The 21,150-nt window shown below is 39.9% G+C and overlaps 1 protein-coding gene across 1 annotated transcript in view; it reads left to right on the plus strand.

The window, feature by feature from the left end:
• Window positions 1-21,150, plus strand: part of PDHX (pyruvate dehydrogenase complex component X) — a 72,715-nt gene that overhangs the window by 557 nt on the left and 51,008 nt on the right. Inside the window, exon 2 of the mRNA XM_069554721.1 lies at window positions 19,727-19,807. Coding sequence (XP_069410822.1) covers window positions 19,727-19,807 — 81 coding nt within the window. The remainder of the gene's footprint in view (window positions 1-19,726; window positions 19,808-21,150) is intronic.

Consider the following 21,150-nt stretch of genomic DNA (forward strand, 5'->3'; position numbering starts at 1 on the left):
GGTTCTGAGGCCTGTCTCAGGCCCCTTCCCAGTCATATTTCAGGTGTCTTTAGAGTCGGCTTATTGCCTAAGTTTGCTGACATTCAGACGTCATCGTTAGCTGCTTTTATTCATTTTCCTGACCCGTCTCAGTTAGGAGACCTTCGAGGCCCCTGGGATTGCTCTACGCCAGGACTGATGAAGGACCCCATTTGTAAATGTCTAGACATCATCAGACATAGGTCCGGAAGAATGTTTTAAGCAAAACATGAGCTTGAAAGAGTGAAAATTTAGGAGGGGAATCTTACGAAGGTGTCGACTTAAAGACGCAACGAAAGAGTTGTGAGTTTAAGTTTTATTCTAGGTCTTACTGAGTTTTATAGCCCGGGAGACAGCCACTCAGCCCTGAGGAACTGCTCTGCAGAGGTGGGAGTTGAGGGGGGGTGGGGGGTAAGCCAGATTGCATATGAATTTTTTTGGCTAGGAAATGAATGCAGTCAAGCATATACCTTAGCAAAAATTACCGCCAATCATAACAGATATGTCATGTTAATGATTTTAATATTTATTATCTTAGTGTTTTTCTATGGATGGGGAGATGTAAGAATCTAGGGTTATTTAAATTCTTCCTGAGATGTGCTTTGAACCATCCTAGAGCCTGTTTATCCAAAGCATAGTGCTTCATCTTGAATTCCTCTCAGGTCTCACTGTTGCTGGGCAACTGCAGTGAGTTATGAATTAACCCCTGTGGAACTGGGCAGTCGTTGAAATTCCTTAAATTTATTATAGAAAGTTGTCATTAAATAAAACACAATTCTCCCAGTATTTAATAGTTTGCAGTGTAGTGTGCCAGGCATTATTTTTCTTGACAAAAGGGGCAAGTACATACTGAGCCTGATGTATAATTATTACCTGCCGATCATTCAGTCCCTCCATACCATGAATTGTAATATAAAAAATTTGGCGTAGGCATTTGCCTACATATTCTGAGCTACTTGAGGCCCAAGGGGGAAAAAAAAAAGTTACATGAAGTTAATGGCATAGTGAGTGCACTGAGACTTTAAGATTTAAGGGAACAATTAAACTCCTTCAGCTTAATGTTTCATAAAATCCCTCTTGTAGCAGTGGCTTTTTTAAACTGTGTTTTAGCATTCCCTGTCCTCTCTTCCCCCAGTTTGTTAAATAATGAACTTTCCTACAGCTGCCAGAGATTCTGTCTGGGGTAGAACTCAGCAATCTACATTTTACAAACAACCTTTGGTGAATTTTTGTGTACAAAACATCAACGTTTGGTGTTTGATGGGCTACACTTTGAGATTTGCTCTCTTAGAAAATCATGGAACATTAAAAGCTCACTGTTAGGAATAACTGAGAAAGAATGTTCTTATTAAACAGATCCTTTTGAGAATCTTTGAACATTTTAAACTCTCTACTGAGAAAGGGGGCAAGTGTTGCATACTCAAAAATGTGCATGCCGTTTCAGGGATTTTGCTTAGACCCAACTTGACAGTGCTTATCTGAGGCATCATGAAATTTTACCTACCCCCCAACACACTGCGAACAACTTGTCTATCTGCTTGAACTTCATCTGTAAAGAATCCTAGGAAAGCTCTGTTAGCTTCCTGGTGCCTCCCTCTTTGATGGATACAGGGCCCGCCTCAGTGATCTAGGATTCTTTCCCTATTTCAAGATCAGTTGTTCAGTGGTGGTCCTCAGGTGTTTATCTGGTGAGCCAGTGGTTAAAGGACTTCCCCCATGGCTCAGAGGTGAAGAATCCACCTGCAGTGCAGGAGCTGCAGAAGACAGATTCGATCCCTGGGTCGGGAAGATCCTCTGGAGGAGGTCACGGCAACCCATTCTAGTATTCTTGCCTGGAGAATCCTATGGATAGAGAGAGGAGCCTAGTGGGCTACAGTCCATAGGGTCACAAAGAGTTGGACACGACTGAAGCGACTTAGCATTTACACACATACACTCACCAGTGGTTTAGACTATGCTTCCACTGCACGAGGTATGGGTTCGATCCCTGGTCAGGGAACTAAGATCCCACATTCTGTGCAGTGTGGCCAAAAAAATAAATGAATTAAAAAAAATGCCAAAGTCATTTAAATTTTTTTGAAAAAAGGTCAGGTGTTTAGCAATTCTGATCTCTTTTTCAACCTTAATTCCCACTTACCATGCAACAACATATTCACAGGTTCTGGGGTCTGTCTACACGAAAGCTGATTACTGTATGTTATTGGATAGCTGTAGGTTATTTGGAAATCTTAGATATTTTTCCTAATGCTAAGTCAAGATTTGTCTCCTGACTTCACGTATTTTTGTTTTGCCATGATAAATATACATGACAATCCTTGAACTATTTGCTTTACAGAGCATGGATTACGAGGTGTTTGTTGGTTTTTCTTGAGCTTGGTAGAAATTATAGTTTCACAAAACTAAACAACTATTTGGTAGTCTATAGAGTATGAATTTGACACAATTATTGAATTATTTCCTCTTTCACTTAACTGTCAAGGATTTAAAAATCAGTCGGTTGTGAAGTCACTTGGAGTTTTGGTTTCTTTAAAAGGTGTTTGTTGGTAGCATGTTTATGAACTATAGCATATGCCGTGTGCTTGGCCCTTCTTAGAATTCCTTATTCGCTTCTCACAACTACCTAGTAAAGTTCGCATTATCTGCATTTTTATTGGGCAGAAGATACTAAGGCTCAGAGGAACTCAGTGGTACTCCCAAAGCCACCCAGCTGTACTGGTAATGACCTGAACAGGAGCCATGTATTGTTTCACTCTGTGCTTAACAAATCCTTAACTGTTTCAGTCTCTGAACTGCAGTGTGTACTGAGAGGGCAGAGACTTATTCACCATACTATTACTGAGTGAAGAAATGAGCCCTAGTTACAAGGTACCTGGTAGCTGCTAAGAAAGCAGTTGTCCTGCTGAAGGAACAGGTTCTGTGTATTCAGGCACATGGCCCATCTAGTCATGCTTCTGGAGATGGAATCCTGTGTTCCGTGTAGGCTTTATCCTTAAAGTATGGGGAGGTAAACAACAGCGGCATGGTTTCAGGAGTGTGTGTAGGGAGCCCAGAGGGGCTAAGTTCAGGATGATAAGGGAGAACATAAGGAGGCTTCCTGGAGGTGGCAGCCCTTCCAGGCTGAAAGAGCTGCAGACATAGAGACCCAGAGGCTAACTGTGATATTTACAGAAGTGGCAAAGCATTTGTAAACCATTTTTCATCACACCCTAGGCGTTTAACTTTGAAGAGTTTCCATTGCTGCCCTTTCAGAGAAAATGGCTTAGTTTGGAATTAATTAATAATTAGTAAGATGTTAATATTGTTGGTTTTGTCTCTGAGGAATGATGTGTTGAATGTAAAATAACATGAGAGGAGGAAAATAAATGAGCTTCGGTCTTTGTCATGCTTCGCCCAATATCTGACTATAGGCCTTGCGTATATAGATGTTAAATAAACATATCTGGGGAAGCTAAAAATCTCAGAAGTTATATTTAAAAAAAACAGTTCTACAGTATTGCACATTTTCAGCTAGTGAACCAGTCTGTGTCATTTTAGGAGAAAATTAAATTTATTGACAACATTTAAAAACTAGAAACCTCAGATAAACAGTCTAAATTTTTGTCTTCCTTTGAAAATTTAAAGTTAGGACCTGTATGGTGACAGACGGTTGAGACTGAGTAATGACTGTTCTCTTCAGGTAGGAAATTACATACTTTCTAGTTGACCGTTTTCTCTTCTCTGTTACCTCTCAGCCAGCAAGACTGAATGTCCTTTGAAATTTGTCATCACCTCTAGTTGTTGTAGTTTTCTTGCACTCTTATCTCTATGGAAAGCAGAAAACGAGAGATAGGTTAGGAAAAATGGGAGAGGGCAGTGTGTGTGTATAAAAGAGGAAATTTATCATAGATTTAATATGAAAATGAAGCATGACTGGAGCTGTAGAAACTTACAAGGTACTGATGGTAGTAGTTAGTAGTTTAGTCGCTAAGTCGTGTCTGACTCTTGCAACCCCATGGTCAGGCTCCTCTGTCCATGGGATTCTCCAGGCATGAATACTGGAATGGGTTGCCATTTCCTTCTCCAGGGGGTTTTCCCAACCCAGGAATCGAACCCAGATCTCCTGCATTGCAGGCAGATTCTTTACCGACTGAGCTATGAGGGAAGCCCAAGGTACAGATAACCCACTTCTTTCTCTTGTTTCCTCTAAGCATCTGAGTTTTCGATGGTGGTTCTATAACAAGGAGAGGACTTCTTTGTTAAGAGTCAGTGGTGTGGCATGTTGACCTATAACAGACTACCAGACGTTTCTTGACCAAAGATGGGTTTATTCGGGATCTGCAGAGAAGAGCAGTTTGGGGTCTGCAACCATGGGGAGCCACATTCTAATCCCCACAAGCTCAGGAAGGAGAACACTTAATACAGAGGGACAGAGGAGGTGGGAGGCTACAGTAAGCAAAGAATCCACGGCTTTTCATTGGCTGAGTCCTCGCCAGGAAAGAAGAGGAATCAGTCTTCTTCCTTTTGGGCTTTGCAGTTATCACAGCGTGTGAGACATCCCCCTTCTGGTCTCCCAGCTCTATTTCATTGAAGTTTCTGTTTATTAATTTTTACAGTTATTTTTGCCAAAGTATATATACTGTTTTAGGCCGGGCTCTGAGTAGATCTTTCTGCACTGATATTGATGAGACTCTTACTGTTCTTTGAGTTCTTTAAGCATGGAAACAGAAACATACAAACTTGCTGAACTATAGGATTTCTTAGAAGGTTGCAACACCAGAGTGCCTGGGCCATATCAGTTTCTTGTAGGGCTCCCATTGTCTGCTCTCCTTCTCTGATTTACGTTGGTTTTCTCCACACACTTGTCAATCTACTTACTCATGGTTTTTCTTTTTCTATCATGTCAACTTGCCGTGCCTTAATGCCGATGCAGGTCCTTAGATTCGTTGCTCTTTCAGTTTAGTTCAAGCACACACCACCATTTTTGTGATCTAATTCCAGATTCCCTGGGCAGAGAAGCTGATGACCCAATGTAGGTCAGTTGTAGTACAGAACACAGGGTTGATTCCATCAAAGACTGCAGTTTGGACATTTCCTTTAAAAGGGAAGTGTGAGTTGGGAATCAATGATATCTGTTATTCCGACCACTTGATTAAAGTAGAGTAGTGAAGTCCCTCATTTTAATTGTTTTGGGGTTAAGTATTGACTAGAGAAAATGGATGATCAATTAAACAAGGCAGAATAGGCTACTCAATAGTTGAGATCTGTGGTCATCTAAGGTGAACTCCAGGAGTTAGTGGTGGACAGGGAGGCCTGGCGTGCTGTGATTCATGGGGTTGCAAAGAATCGGACATGACTGAGCGAGTGAACTAACTAAGGAAAATAGAAAGGGGATGAATGAGATCTTAGTAGAAGCAGCAGCAGGATAATCTGGTAAGATTTGGATTATCAGGAAGTACTTAGTATGCATTGCTTTAAAACTTTTCATTCACAATATTAAAGTGGGGTATTCCAAGGAGCCATTACATACTAAACATTCATTATTTGCCGGGCTTCATTTTAGATTCTTTTTGAACTTCCCTGGTGGTTTGGTGGTTAATGCTCTGCACACCAGTACAGGGAGCACAGGTTCAATCCCTGGTTGGAGAAGTAAGGTCTTACAGGCCACACAGTGCGGCCTGAAAAAAGATTCTATACCTCTGTCACTTCTAATCATAAGACCCATGCAAAGGTTAGTTGTTTTTTATGGGTGAAGAGATAGTCCATGAGGTTTAGTGGTTTGTCCAAGGTTGGTAAGTGAATGAATGCTTTGGAACTATGCACGTAATAATATACAGAGGAAGAAAAGAGGTCCTTGCTTGTTGGATATCTTGGAGTAGACTGACTTTGACTAATCATGAAGTTGGGAACTGAATATTTGTGTCCTTCCCAAATTCATACATTGTAACCTAATGGGCAATGAGAGGGTATTAGGAGGTGGGGGCCTTTGGCAGGGGCCTGGGTCAGAGTGAGAGGAGCCTTCATGAATGGGGTCTAGTGCCCTTATAAAAGAGACTCCAAAGAGCTGCCTTGCCCCTCCCACCATGTGAAGACACCACAGGAAGATGCTCTCTGTGAACCAGGAAGTGGGCCCTCGTCAGCCACCATCCCGGATTGGCCAGCATCATGATCTTGGACTCTCCAGCCTCCAGAATCGTGAGAAATAAATGTTGTTTATAAGCCACCAGCCTCAGGTATTTTCTCATAGCAGTCCAAATGGACTAGGGCAGTGGGCTCATCAACTCAGGGCACGTGTTCACAAAAAAGGGTTACAGCTGAACAGAATCGGGTCTCTGCTAGCCAGAAAAAAGTTGGAAAAGTGGGTTTGGGAATAAAACGTAGCATTTATTGAGAGCTTGCCATGTACCATTCCCCTTGCTTAGACCTTTATGTGAATTCACTCAGAACTTATGACAGCTAATGCTGTGCTCTGGTGATAAAAATCTAGTTTCAACCCAGGCTGCCTGACACCAAAGCCGGTTCTTTCCCTAACCACAGCCTTCTTCAGTGCCAAGTAATGACTTGACTGTAGACATCAGCAGAACAGTGGCAGCATGCTGAAGTTCTGTTCACTCTGTATGTTTTAGCGAACACCTGCTTTTTTTTTTTTTTTTTAATGAGGCATTTGAGTAATATCTACATTGTGAAATGTTTTGTCAGGAACAGTTGTGATGTCTTAAGTTTTTTATTTTAAATAACTTAAGATACTAACATTCTAGACTTATAAAGGATATTAGGACCATTCAAGAGTTAAAAAGTATATGTCAGTGTCCTCTCTGTAAGTTTCTAAGATGGTCCACTCTTGAATATATACCTTATTGTTGTCTTTAGCATCAATTTGCCTTTTTGACAAAATGTGTAAATCCCCAAACTGTTGGTCATATGTTCATTCTTCCACTACACTCTGGAGTGGTGATTTCTTTTTGCCTTTGTTCCAAGATTGCAAAATTAACTGGGATTCATGTAGAATTTAAATTTTCTAGTTTAATCCCAGAAAGACCAGTGCTGCAAGCTGAAACCTCTTCTGAAGTGTTTGGTTTATTTCACTCAGGAAATGGTTCTTCAGCCACACTGACATACGTTCAAATCTCTGGGTGGGTACTAAGTGTATGAAGGAATCAGCAGGTTCTGTAAACAAAGTGGACTGTATTGTGCCTCTGTATTTTTTGTACTTGGTAAGCAGTCCATTTACTGTAGCTGGTAGTCTACCAGATATTTTCCTGCAATCACGGTCTTTCTTGTATTAGCAAAACATTTCTAGGGAAGAATTAAGGTTGGTGAATATATAATTCAGGAGCATTTCTTTATAATTCAGGGAATCTGTTGGCATTGAATTTTTTTAGAGGGGCATAAATCTATTTGAAAACTGAAAAACTCTATTAAACTTCTTCAGAAAAAAGCAAAATTTTGTATGTGATTCCAGGGAACTTGTAGATCTCCCTGTAATTTATCTATAATGCCACCTGGTCTCCAACCTGTTACCACGAACATTTTAGTTATTTCCTATAGAAAATAATTGTGCTACTTTGCAAGGGTATTTGCCATACCTGAGAACAAGAAAGCTGGTAGGCAAGAATATTGGAGTGGGTTGCCATGCTCTCCTCCTGGGCATTTTCATGACCCAAGGATCGAACTCAGGTCCCCTGCATTGCAGGCTGATTGTTTACTGACTAAGCCCCCACTGAAACCCAGGAATACTGGAGTGGGTAGCCTATCCCTTCTCCAGGGCATCTTCCCAATCCAGGAATCAAACTGCGGTCTCCTGCATTGCAGGCAGATTCTTTACCAGCTGAGCTACCAGGAAAGCCCCTCTCTGCTCATAACTGTTCGTTCAAATGGAGTGACCTGCCTGTGGTTTGAAATTTTTCTTGTTACTTAATGCCACCCTCCTAAATCTTCTTAATATGGTCCTGTCAGGGAATGGATAACACTCTAAAAATGGGTAATTTGAGTGGAGTTTAGTAAGTGACCGTTTTTGTGAACTTAGGGTATAGAGATGGCATGGTACTAAGGGACTTTTTGAGTATAAGGTGCTGTGATCACCCTCAGCTTGAAGAGGCATGGGCAGGGAGCACTTCCGGAACTGGGAAGTGGGGAGCCTTTGTGATCTCTGATGGAGCTGTGCCTTTTGGTTAATGGATCCAGCCAGGTCAGGCGACCCTGCAAGGAGGGAGCTGAGGAAATAACCTGACCTCACTGTCCTCTCTCCTTTTCAATCTCCTTATGCTGCCTATTGGTGGAACCCAGCTGGTGGCCAAAGCAAGGAAGCCTGTTAGTGTAGCCTGTTTAGTAGTGTTGGGGAGGGTTGATGAGTAGATCTGTAAGGGCAGATGGGAGACACCTTGCAGGCCCACCTGACTGACACCCACTAGTTGTTACACTTTATGCCTCAGGTTTAACACTGATGCCATCAAGTACTGGCTCGTGTGTATGTGTGTGGCAGGTCTTACGCTAAGAGGGGAAGAGAGTGAGTGTAGTATCTACACTTGGAAGAACCAAACAAGGTTTCCCTGGACTGTTTCCCTCGGCCACTGCTTTGCCAAGAGCAAGCATAGGCTCTTCATAACTGACCTGATTTTTAATAGGATTTTTCTGTCTATATTTGAATAGCTGAGTAGGAATCAGGGCTATGTAGGCTTTTAGGGCACTTTTTATAGGAAGAAGAATGTTGTTTTTGGAGCAGAGGCATCTAATTTGGATTTCTGTTTTTTTTTTTTTTTTAAGCTGGTACTCCTAAATCAAGTCATCCTTGATTCCTGACTTTCCCATGCCACATCTGAACTACCAGAAACTCTCATTGGCTCTACTTTTTAAATGTAATCTGATCACTCCTCACCACTTGTTCCACCAACTAGCTTGGCCAGGCTTCTACCACCTCTCTTCCAGTTTATTGCAGGAGTGTCCCAGTAGATGTCCCCGCCACACCCTTGGCCCAGTACAGACTGTTCTCCCTGTAGCTTTCAGAGTGTCACTTTTAAATTATAAACCAGATCATGTTACTCTTCTGCTGAAAACCCTCCAAGAGCTTGTCATAAATCTCAGAAGAAAGTCTGAAGCCCTGACTGTGGTTTACAAGGCCCAGTATGATACAAACCCTCCACCTCTATGACTTCGGCTCTGACTGTGCCTCTTCTCACACTGAGTCCACTCTAGCACACCAGCTCCCTTGGTGAATTCTGAGTGTACCAAGTATGCTCTCGGCTCATTCTTGTGCTTGCGCTTTCCTCTGTTCAGAAGGCCCTTCCGACAGAGATGTGCATGGCTTCTTCCATTCAGTTCTGCTCACTTTGTCAGAGGATGGCTTCTCTGATGAACCAGGAAAATAGTCCTCCCCTGCAACTGGGTCCCCTTACCTTCCTTACATTTCTTGAAAGGATCTGGTCCTTTACATGACTTTTCAGTCTCAGAACAAGTATTCTAAGTCAGTAAAGGAGAACAGGTAATGTGTTCATGGATATATTCACTTTGAATTTAAAATCCCATTATTTTAGCTTTATGGTTGTGACCATCTCAAAGCACGTGCAGTTTTTCTTTTCTTTTTTGTCAGTTATATCCTTGTGGACATAGCTATGCGTATGGCACTGCAAACAAGTTCAGTATTTTTATTGTGTTTATTTCTTTTACTCAAAATATTTTCATGCCTTTTCATTGCTGTTTATAGAATGTCAAACCCATTACCCATGTAGTAAAGTGTACTGGGAGGTACTGGGGCTATGTACTGTTAGGTAGTAGTCCCAGCATACTTTTTTGAACTTCCTCGACCCACTTTTCATTTTCATTATGTCCTACTCCTTAGCCAAACTAAGCTATGTTTCCTTCCTCTTTGTTTGCATATGATGTTTCCCTATCCGGGACTATCTCTGTTGGCCCCTCACCATGTTTTATTTGCCTGGCAGATTTTTTTTTAATTAAATGTTATTTTTTCATTGTAAAATATATATATATATATAATTTACTGTTTTAACTATTTTTAAATGTATAGTTCCAGGACACTGAGAGCTTTCACACTGTTGTATGGCCGTTACTATGGTCTCCAAAACTTTTTCATCATCCCAAACTGAAACTTTGTACCCACTGAACAGTAACTCCCCGTTCCCTCTCCACCCAGCCCTTGGTAACCACTGTTCTACCTCCTCTCTGAATTTGCCTGTTCTACGGAGGTACCTCATTAAAGATGCAGTCATAAAATATTTGTCTTTTTGTGTCTGGCTTATTTCACTTAGTATAATGTCTTCAAGTTTCATCCATGTTATTGCAGGTATCTGAATTTCATCCGTTGGAGGCCGAATCACATTTTATTGGCTGTATATACCACATTTTGTTTATCCATTCACGTATCAATGGACACTTGGGGGGTTTGCAGTTTTTGGCCGCTGTGAATAGTGCTGCTATGAACATGGTTGTGCAAACACCTGTTCTTACTCCTGCTTTCATTTCTTTTGGGTATATAACCATAAGTGAGAGTGCCTCATCAAATAAATGATCATTCAACGTTTAATGTTTTGAGGAACCGTTGGGTGGTTTCTACACAGAAGCTGCATTGTTTTACTTGTTTTACTTTCCCTCCGGTAGTGCACAAGGGCTCTTAATTTTTCCACAAACAATTGTTTTCTGCGTTTTTGATAATAGCCATTCTAATGAGGATAGCGGTACTAGCACACAAATCAAGATTTCCTTTCCTGATCAGCTAGAATCTCGTCTGTCAGCCCTTTGGCATCTGACAGCACGGTCATCTACTACCGTCTACCGCTAGTATGTTTGTCTTGATGTCCCATTTAAACTATAATCCTTTGAGGTCAGGATTCTGGTCTTCTGTGGGTTGAGGGCTGGGACGGCAGGAGCTCTGTAAGCGTTTCTTGAGTGCCTCGTTTGCCCTTTCGCTTTAGTAGGCAGCATTAAGAGCACCGCAGGAGGTACAACGTCTGCCAGTGGCATTAACGAGAATTAGGTTTTCACATGTGCAGTACAGTTAAAGAGTTCAAGAGTTAGTGCACTTTAGCAATGAGGACAAGGCTGGATAAGGTAAAGAGTAGAAAGGGAACCTTCAAGTTTAGGTTGGGAAGGTGTGTGAGAGGAACCTGTGAATCTGTCTCTCCTTACCTGAATGAATTGTGAAGTAAGATATTGTCGTTTGTGTATGTGGGCGGGGGTCGCGTCAGTCATGTCCAACTCTTTGCGACCCTGTGGACTGTAGACCACCAGGCTCCTCTGTCCATGGGACTCTCCAGGCAGGAATACTGGAGTGGGTTGCCATGCCCTCCTCCAGGGGATCTTCCCAACCCAGAGATCAAACCCGTGGCTCTTGTGTCTCTGCATTGGCAGGCAGATTCTTTACCACTGACCACCTATGAAGCCCAGGACATCATCATATATCTAGCCAACTGCATGCCTTCAGAGTTCATCCTGTTAACCATCTCTGTGCTGCCTATTAACTGGTAACATTTTTTGAGACTTAACTTTTTGCCAGGCCCCACTGTAATGACTTGACCTGTGTAACCTCATTTAAACCTATCTTATTAAATAATAGCTTATTTTAATACAGTAGTGCATGTGTATAGTTTAAATAGCCAAATGGTACTAAAAGGCTTATGGCAACACGGATCTCTGACCCATCTTTTCCTACTCCTCCAGTCATCTTCCTCAGAAGCAACAAGTTTTGTCTCCTAACTGTCCTCTGGCATCTGCTCATCTCCCTATGTTATATATTATCTATGGGTGGCTTCTAATCAGTCATCCCCCTGTTTTCTCTCTCCCATTCTCCCAATGTAGTTATTTTTCAATTCTTAATTAAATCTATATTTAATGTTGACACCAACCAAGTACGCTTAACTGAGAATTGTCATGTATCATCCCATACTATGACTGTTACCTGTCTTACTTGACTGGTGTGTGAGATGAGTGCAGTCATTCTGTGGTTTGAGCATTCGTTGGCATTGCCTTTCTTTGGGATTGGAATGAAAACTGACCTTTTCCAGCCCTGTGGTCACTCCTGAGTTTTCCAAATTTGCTTCTATATTGAATACAGCCCTTTCACAGCATCATCTTTTAGCATTTGAGATAGCTCAACTGGAATTCCATCACCTCCACTAGCTTTGTTTGTAGTGATGCTTCCGAAGGCCCACTTGACTTCACATTCCAGGATGTCTGGCTCTAGGTGAGTGATCACATCATCGTGGTTATCTGGGTCGTGAAGATCTTTTTTGTATAGGTCTGTACCTCTTCTTAATATCTTCTGCTTTTGTTAGGTCCATACCATTTCTATCCTTTTTTGTACCCCTGTTTACATGAAATGTTCCGTTGGTATCTCTGATTTTCTTGAAGAGATCTCTAGTCTTTCCTATTCTATTATTTTCCTCTATTTCTTTGCATTGATCACTGGAGAAGGCTTTCTTATCTCCATGCTACTCTTTGGAACTCTCCTTTCAAATGGGTGTATCTTTCCTTTTCTCCCTTGCCTTTAGCGTCTCTTTTTTTCTTAGCTATTTGTGAGGCCTCATCAGGCAATCATTTAGCCTTTTTGCATTTCTTTTCCTTGGGGCTGGTCTTGCTCACTGCCTCATGTACAGTGTCACAAAACTCCTTCCATAGTTCTTCAAGCACTCTGTCTATCAGATCTAATCCCTTGAATCTATTTGTCATTTCCACTGTATAATCATAGGGATTTGATTTAGGTCGTGCCTGAATGGTCTGGTGGTTTTCCCTATTTTCTTCAGTATGAGTCTGAATTTGGCAATAAGGAGTTCATGATCTGAGCCACAGTCAGCTCCCAGTCTTGTTTTTGCTGACTATAGAGCTTCTCCATCTTTGGCTACAAAGAATGTAATCAATCTGATTTCAGTATTGACCATCTGGTGATGTCCATGTGTAGAGTCTTCTCTTGTGTTGTTGGAAGAAGGTGGTTGCTATGACCAGTGCGTTCTCTTGGCAAAACTCTGTTAGCCTTTGAGCTGCTTCGTTTTGTACTCTAAGGCCAAATTTGCCTGTTACTCCAGGTATCAAAATCTTGACTTCCTACTTTTGCATTCGAGTCCCCTATAATGAAAAGGACATCTTTTGGGGGGTGTTAGTTCTAGAAGGTCTTGTAGGTCTTCATAGAACTGTTCAACTTCAGCTTCTTGCATTCCTGGTCGGAGTTATTGCAATGCTATTCAATAGCTATTGATCTATTTCAGCAGGGCTATTCAATAGCTATTGAGCTGTTTCAACACTAGCAAAGTAATACTCAAAATTTTCCAAGCCAAACTTCAAAAGTACATGAACCATGAAATTCCAGATGTTCAAGCTGGATTTAGAAATGGCAGAGGAACCAGAGATCAAATTGCCAACATCTGTCAGGTTATCGAAAAAGCAAGAGTAGCAGAAAACCATCTACTTTTGCTTTATTGACTATGCCAAAGCCTTTGGCTGAGTAGATCACAACAAACTGGAAAATTCTTAGAGATGGGAATACTAGACCACCTGACCTGCCTCCTGAAAAATCTGTATGCAGGTCCAGAAGCAACAGCTAGAACTAGACATGGAAGAACAGACTGGTTCCAAATCGGGAAAGGAGTACATAAAGGCTGTATATTGTCACCTTGCTTATTTGACTTATATGCAGAGTATATCATGCAAAATGCTGGGCGGGATAAAGCACAAGCTGGAATCAAGATTGCTGGGAGAAATATCAATAACCTCAGATATGTAGATGATACCACCCTTATGGCAGAAAGTGAAGAGGAAATAAAGAACCTCTTGATGAATGTGAAAGCGAAGAGTGAAAAACTCAATATTCAGAAAACTAAGAACCAGGAAGACATGGCATCCAGTCCCATCACTTGATGGCAAATAGATGGGGAAACAGTGGAAACAGTGAGAGACTTGACTTTCTTGCACTCCAAAATCACTGCAGATGGTGACTACGGCCCATAAATTAAAAGATGCTTGCTCCTTGGAAGAAAAGCTATGACCAACCTAGACAGAATATTAAAAAGCAGACACATTACTTTGCCAACAAAGGTCTGTCTAGTCAAAGCTGTGCTTTTTCCAGTAGTCATGTATGGATGTAAGAGTTGGACTATAAAGAAAGCTGAGTGCCAAAGAATTGATGCTTTTGAACTGTGGTGTTGGAGAAGACTCTTGAGAGTCTCTTTCACTGCAAGGAGATCCAACCAGTCAATCCTAAAGGAAGTCAGTCCTGAATATTCATTGGAAGGATTGATGCTGAAGCTGAAACCCCAATACTTTGGCCACCTGATGCGAAGAACTGACTCATTTGAAAAGACCTTGATGCTGGGAAAGATTAAAGGTAGGAAGAGAAGGAGACGACAGGATGAGATGGTTAAATGGCATCACCAACTCGATGGACATGAGTTTGCGTGAGCTCTGGGAGTTGGTGATGGACAGGGAGGCCTGGCGTCCTGCATTCCATGGGGTCACAAGGAGTTGGACACTATTGAGCTACTTGGACTGCAAGGAGATCCAACCAGTCCATTCTGAAGGAATGCTAAAGCTGAAACACTAGTACTTTGGCCACCTCATGCGAAGAGTTGACTCATTGGAAAAGACTCTGATGCTGGGAGGGATTGGGGGCAGGAGGAGAAGGGGGCGACTGAAGATGGGATGGCTGGATGGCATCACTGACTCAGTGGACGTGAGTCTGAGTGAACTCCGGGAGATGGTGATGGACAGGGAGGCCTGGTGTGCTGCGATTCATGGGGTCGCAAGGAGTCGGACACGACTGAACGACTGAACTGAACTGAGCTACTGAACTGACCTTTTCTGCTTTTTAAAAAAATCTTTCCCTTTACACTTTTTTTCTTTAGTTTTTCTGTTTAACTTGCCTATTTGTCTGACAGCATGTAATACCTACTTAACACAAGTTTCTGGTATTGTCAGTCACATCAGCTGATGTCTCAGTTAATCTACTTTCGTAGTTTCTGTATTTCTCTAGGCGTGTAGGTTCAACCAGTCTCCCAAAGGTCTTCTCTTTTACTTCTACAGAGGAAACAACCTCCAGGCTTCTGTTGAAGGATGGTGATGTTACTCAGCACTTAAATAGCATTCACCCAAGTCTTCAAAGGGCCAGTGTTTCCAAAGGTCTCAGTATAGCCAGTTCTTGGACCTTTGGGAAATTCTCATATAAACCAGGTTGATTATCTCAGTTTTTCCACTTTGGTTTAGCATTCAGCTTTCTTAGACTTTCTTGGTCAATCATTTGTCTTAACTATCTACATTATTCAGTTCTCTGCTTCGAGCAGTGTTGTTCTATTGTTCTTTCTTTTCTCCCTGTTTTTGTGAGTTTGTGTCTAAAAGTAACAAGAAACAAAGAAACAAAAAAGCGTATATAATAAAACCATCAACTAGAGACAGGTACTGTTATCATTTTGGAGTGAATCCTTTTGGTCTTTGTGTACATACAAGTTAAATAGGTAGAAATTGGATTATGCCGTGTGTGTGTGTGCGTGTGTGTGTGCACGCACACGCGTGCAGTCACTAAGTCGTGTCTGACTCTTTGCAACCCCATGGCCTGCTGCACTGCTTCCCTGTCCTTTACTTAGGCCATGTGTACTGTTTGAGGGACATCTTTCATGCTTGTTACTTTTGATACTATATTCAGACAAACTATTATGTTTTCTGTTGTTGCTCATTGACATTTTCAGTCTATTCTTATATCAAAATAAGTATTTGAACAAAGATCCATGTGACATCTTTACCTTTCTTTATTCAAAACTGCTGTGTTAATACTTTGTGCCCTGGTACTGATTTTGAACTTCCTTGTACTTCATATGGCCTTTTTTCATCCAGCCTGCAGGTGGCAGAATTGTTTTATCTAAGCAGAAATTTGAAAGGTTAATTTTATTCAATGAGTTCTTGCATTAGAAAGAGAAGTGATTAAATGAAAAGCTTTCTCTCTATTAGGAAATAAGCAAATTAAAGAACAGAGAGCTGTGCTAATAAAGTACTGGGTAATTTATTTCTTCGATTTGTCTGTCTTCGTGATTTCTGTGTTTGGATTATAGTCGCATTATGAAACAGAGCATGACCCTATGTAAATTGTGGAATTTCCTTAATTGTTAGAGTAATGGAGCTTAGATCTGCTTCATATTAGCCACAAAGCTATTTGTTCTGCCTTTGTATTTTAAGAGTTTGCTCATATTAATCTTTTTTTTTTTGATCTAGAGACCTTTTAGAATTGATGTGTAGATCTTCACTTTAAAACTTTTTAATAGGTTTTGCTGATCTATGAGTATTTTAAAATTAAAGACATGCCTTAGAGAATAAGAAATTAGATTAATGCACTATATTTGAAGTTGAAAACTGAATTATGCTTTAGAAAGATCGGAAGATCAGATTTGAAGAAATAAGGAATTGTTTAGAAAATCTGCTATAGATTCAGTGAGAGATCGATTGCTCGTATGCTCAAATGCCTGATGCAGGTAAAGCAGCAATATACTAAGAAAAAACGTGTTCTAAAAATAAAAAATATATACTAAAAAATGACAGTGCCATTCTGTTGAGGCAGAAAATGAGACTAAAACAGTTGTGATGGATTGATGAGACTCTAAAATCAGTATATTTAAATGTAAACTGGAAATGTACGTTACTCTAGTTACCTTAAAATATTTTAAGTATTGTCTTTAACTGCTACAGCAGGGCAGACTTTTCAGCCAATATATATACTTTTTAGCTTGATAAAAAGAAACAACGCTAAAATGACTACAAGAGAGTTAGTCTTAACAAAATATGGGGTATTTTTTGAGTACTAATTGAAATAACCTGTATGACCAGGGAAATAAAAAACCACATTTCCTTTATTGTTACTATAGTTGTGCCCAGTTATGAATAAGAACTGTAGTTGGTGCCCATTTCAGGGCCTCCTCAGTTTGCTAGGAGAAAGGTAGAATGTACTGCTATTGAAATGAGAAGGGAAGTGATATATAACTTCCAATGGAATTAAGCAATGTTATGTACAGGTTGAAATTCAAGGAGTCTAGAAAAGCCCATACTATCTTCAAAAGAATTGATGGCAGCTATCAGATATTAGTTATGTGCAGCCCTTCAATCAAAACTGGAATTATGACTATATAATTACCTTCCCACTGAAAAAAATATATTTGGAAAAGATGTGTATAATATTCAGGGAGAATGAGGATATACTAAAATGAAATATTCATTTTCATTAATAAATTAATACTTCCTTTTCAAAATGATTTTCTAGTGTGAGGGTCTGAGGATAGATAGATTGGTCAGATTAATCAGAAAACACATTGTACATTTTACTCTCCATAAGTCAGTATAATCAATCAGGAGATAGTACTGAATAATGGAGATGTCCAGAATGTCTTTGTTTTTTTGTCACCTTCATTTCAGAGAAGGATAATAATCTATTACAGAATTTTTATGTTTTATTGTCATTATTCAGAGAAGCAATTCCAATTCACCCATGAAGGGTGGCTGTATGAGGAATGATGTTTTTATTTTTAAAATATGAAAAATTTCGTGGTTCTTGATGTGGGAATTCATAAAATAATGTGAAATTTTCATAATAAAGTACTTAATGTCAGAAGTAATGGGAAATGTGATAGTCTCATAGGTGAGAGATTATAATAGAGAATCGTAAAATAAAGACTAGTTGTATCATGGCACCTAGATCCAAGGTATAAAAATATGGAAGAGAGACTTTGTTCTGAGAAAATCGAGTTCGTGTTTGTCATACATCAGAATCTGGACATAGAATCATTGCAGCTCATTTAGTTTGCCTCCTTGTATTGAAACTATATGATGTATAAATTTGCTGTGTACGTAGTTGTGAAATATTCCATCTCATAATGTCAGGCTTGAACTTTTAATAGAGAGGGATTGTTAGGCTATTTGATTAGACACAGGAAGAATACTCACATTAGAATTTCTGAGTGAATAGGCTATAAATAACCGATGACTGACTAATTGATGGTCCATATTGGTAAGGATCATCAATTACTGATGAGTGGTAATAGAGTGTAGGAGAGCACAGCCTGGAGAGTTAGGCAGAATTCAGATCCCTCAATCGGGGGCTATATTTTTCTCTTTGATGAAATGGGTGTGTTGACTTAGAATTTGGTTTGGGCTCTATCACTGTTGGGGTATTATTACGAGTGACGATTCTACGTTTGTATCCTTATAGTTTAGTACCAGTTGAGAAAGAGGCAAAAAGTCAGACGAGTGGAGATCAGAGTTAACAGTTTTAACACTGATGATTTTGTGCAATTGGAAAATGTGACTTAAGTCTGTGGCCTTCTACAGTTGGACTCCTCAGTACAGCCCCTGTGTAGACTTTGGCCTTTTGTTTGAGAGAGAGAGTTTATGTGTGTAAACTTCACATCATGAGTAACTTCCCAGCACCCACTGGGCCTGCTCGCAGGAACAGAGAGAGTTGGACTTGCTCTCTGCTGTGAAGGGCAGGTCCATTTATGCCTAGTGCACAGAAGAACTGCAGGGAAGACGCAGGCTCGCCATAGGCAGGCAGGTCTTACATTGAGGAGACTGAGGCAGCTGCATGTGTTCGGGTCCTTCTCCCCAGTCCTTTAGAGGGGAGTGAAGGAAAAGTGCAGGGAGGACAGAAGCCTCCTTCCAGATATTTCAGAGATGGAACTCCTTTACCATGAAGCCATGGGAACTCCCCATCTGAAATTACATTAAAATCATTTGTTTCTCAAAGAAAATGTTTAACTTCATTTAATATTAGTATTAAATTTCCTTATTTCCAACCCCAAAACATCAATGGGGAGAAAAAGTGCTGTTTTCCACATTTGAAATATGCTAGATGTGACATGTTTTGCTTTTTTATGTCAGAGAGTTAAATAATCTAAGAAGAGAATAAGTTTTGTGGAGGATTACAGGGAATGTAGTTTGTTTCTGTGGCTGCTGCTAAAGAAGCACTGGAGTGGGCAACAGTTATTAGTATAAACTTCCTGTAAATTGTAATGTAACAACTGTGTGCTCTGGTCCTGGAAGGTGGAACTCTTGGGAAGCACATCTGGCAAATACATGAAGTGTCTTCTTTTTTGATACCTGAGGGAAAAGTAGCTCTGCTTTATTGAGAGGTCACCCTGGCTGGAGTCTATCTTTTGGATCCTAAATCGAATTCTGGTATAGAACACAATCTCAGATTAATTTAATTACATAAGTTCTCTTGCCAGATCATCCGCAACAAGGCAAACCTCTCCTTTTCACACTTAGCAGCAAGAACCCTTGATTCTTGAATAGTATGTAATGTTAATGAAAGTGAAAACACAACCAGTTTCTTAAAGTTTAATCTTGATTATTCTGTTGTAAATCTAATCTTAATTATTGTGTTGTAGGTTATCAGAAACCAGTTTATTTTCTTTTTATTTGCCTTTTCCTTTGGTTGTTTTACCTGTAAATATTTTTTTTGTAGTGACAAAAGGGGAAGGAGAAAAAGATGAAACTAAGTCAACTTTTTTTTTTTTTTTTAATCTTGTAAGCACCTGGCTTGAAAATATGCATAGAGGACTTGGGGGAACGATGAAAAAGGAATTGAAAATATTCTGGAAAAGATTACTGAACACTTAGTTTGAACAGTTGGGTGTCTTTCAGACTGGAATATTTTTTTCCCCAGATTGAATTTCATATTAATTTACTTGAACTTTTTGTTGATGCCTCATGAGGTGTATTACTTATTGTGTTTAATCTTTCCTTTGTTCAATTTCAGCTGATCCTATTAAGATACTCATGCCATCACTGTCTCCTACAATGGAAGAAGGGAACATTGTGAAATGGCTAAAAAAGGAGGGTAAGTAGTGCGTTACTAATACTGGTGTTATTTGATCATTTTTGTTTTTTCCTAATCTGCTGGTTTACACAGTACATGATATACATGAAATGATTGGTTCTTATGCTTGTTAACCTTTCTTGTTTAAGTAAAAATTTCTTGCGGTAATGTAGCAAAGGTTTTATGGGGCTAGGCTGTATCTTTTCACAAGCAGAGAATGATCAGCTATTTTAAGGCTTTTTTGCAAGTTTTAGTTCTTAACACTTCCTTTAGTTTCAGCATCATAAAACTGTCAATTCCCTAAAGTTAGTTTGTTACTTTATAATGACTCTGTGTATGTGTGTTTTCCTGTAGCCAGGCAATCTGATTATAAACTTCATTGGAAAGAACACATAAATAAAAATACTAAAAAAAATTTATAGAAGAGCAGCAGAGCAGAGTTGTAGATCTGCTAGCTTTTGAAACATGTTACTAAGCTTTTGTAAGTAAAACTGTGGTATTGGTGCATAGAAAGACATACTGCTAGAACTGAATAGAAAATGAGGAAATAGACACAGACGCACACCATTGTTCAGTGTTTAAATAGTGAAGGAAGGTGATACTACATTTTGTCCTTGCACTGTGCCAGGGATAAATTACAAATGTCTCAGTCACTTAATATACAAAAATGAAACCGGACAAGTACTAGGGAAAAAAAGCTGGTGAATTCCTCTGGAAATAGATAATTACCCTAACTACAACTCAAACTCCAGATGCAATAAAGGAGCTACAGATAATTTGATAGTAAAAATAATAACTGTAGTATAGCTGAAAATATAATAAATGGAGTAAAAAAGTGACAAATTGGAGAAGGGTGTTGCAGTTTTTAACCACAGAGGGTTAAGATTTCTAAAAAGTACAGAATAAGAAAACTGTCAACTCAGTAAGAAAATGGGCAAGATATAGGAGTAGATGATTTGCAGAAAAAGAACTACAAATTGCCTTTAAACACGTGAAAAGCTACTTAATATTTTGTACTAATAAATACACAAACTAATGCTACACTGATTTATTATTTCTTACCAATCACTTTAATAGAAATTTAAAAGTTTGATAAGTTATCCTGTTGATGAGACTAGAGGGAATGGGAGGAGGCAGGCACTCTCAAACACTGACAGAGGAAATGCAAAATGGTATAAGCCCTTGTTTGGCTGCTCAGTCATGTCTGACTCTTTGCAACCCCCATGGACTGCAGCACGCCAGGCTTCCCTGTCCTTCTCTGTCTCCTGGAGTTTGCTCAAACTCATGTCCATTAAGTCAATGATGCTAGGGAAGAAAATTTGTCAATACCTAGAAAAATTACATTTATATTTACCCTTTGGCCA

This window comes from Ovis canadensis, chromosome 15 (assembly GCF_042477335.2).
Source record: "Ovis canadensis isolate MfBH-ARS-UI-01 breed Bighorn chromosome 15, ARS-UI_OviCan_v2, whole genome shotgun sequence".
Classification (NCBI taxonomy): Eukaryota; Metazoa; Chordata; class Mammalia; order Artiodactyla; family Bovidae; genus Ovis; species Ovis canadensis.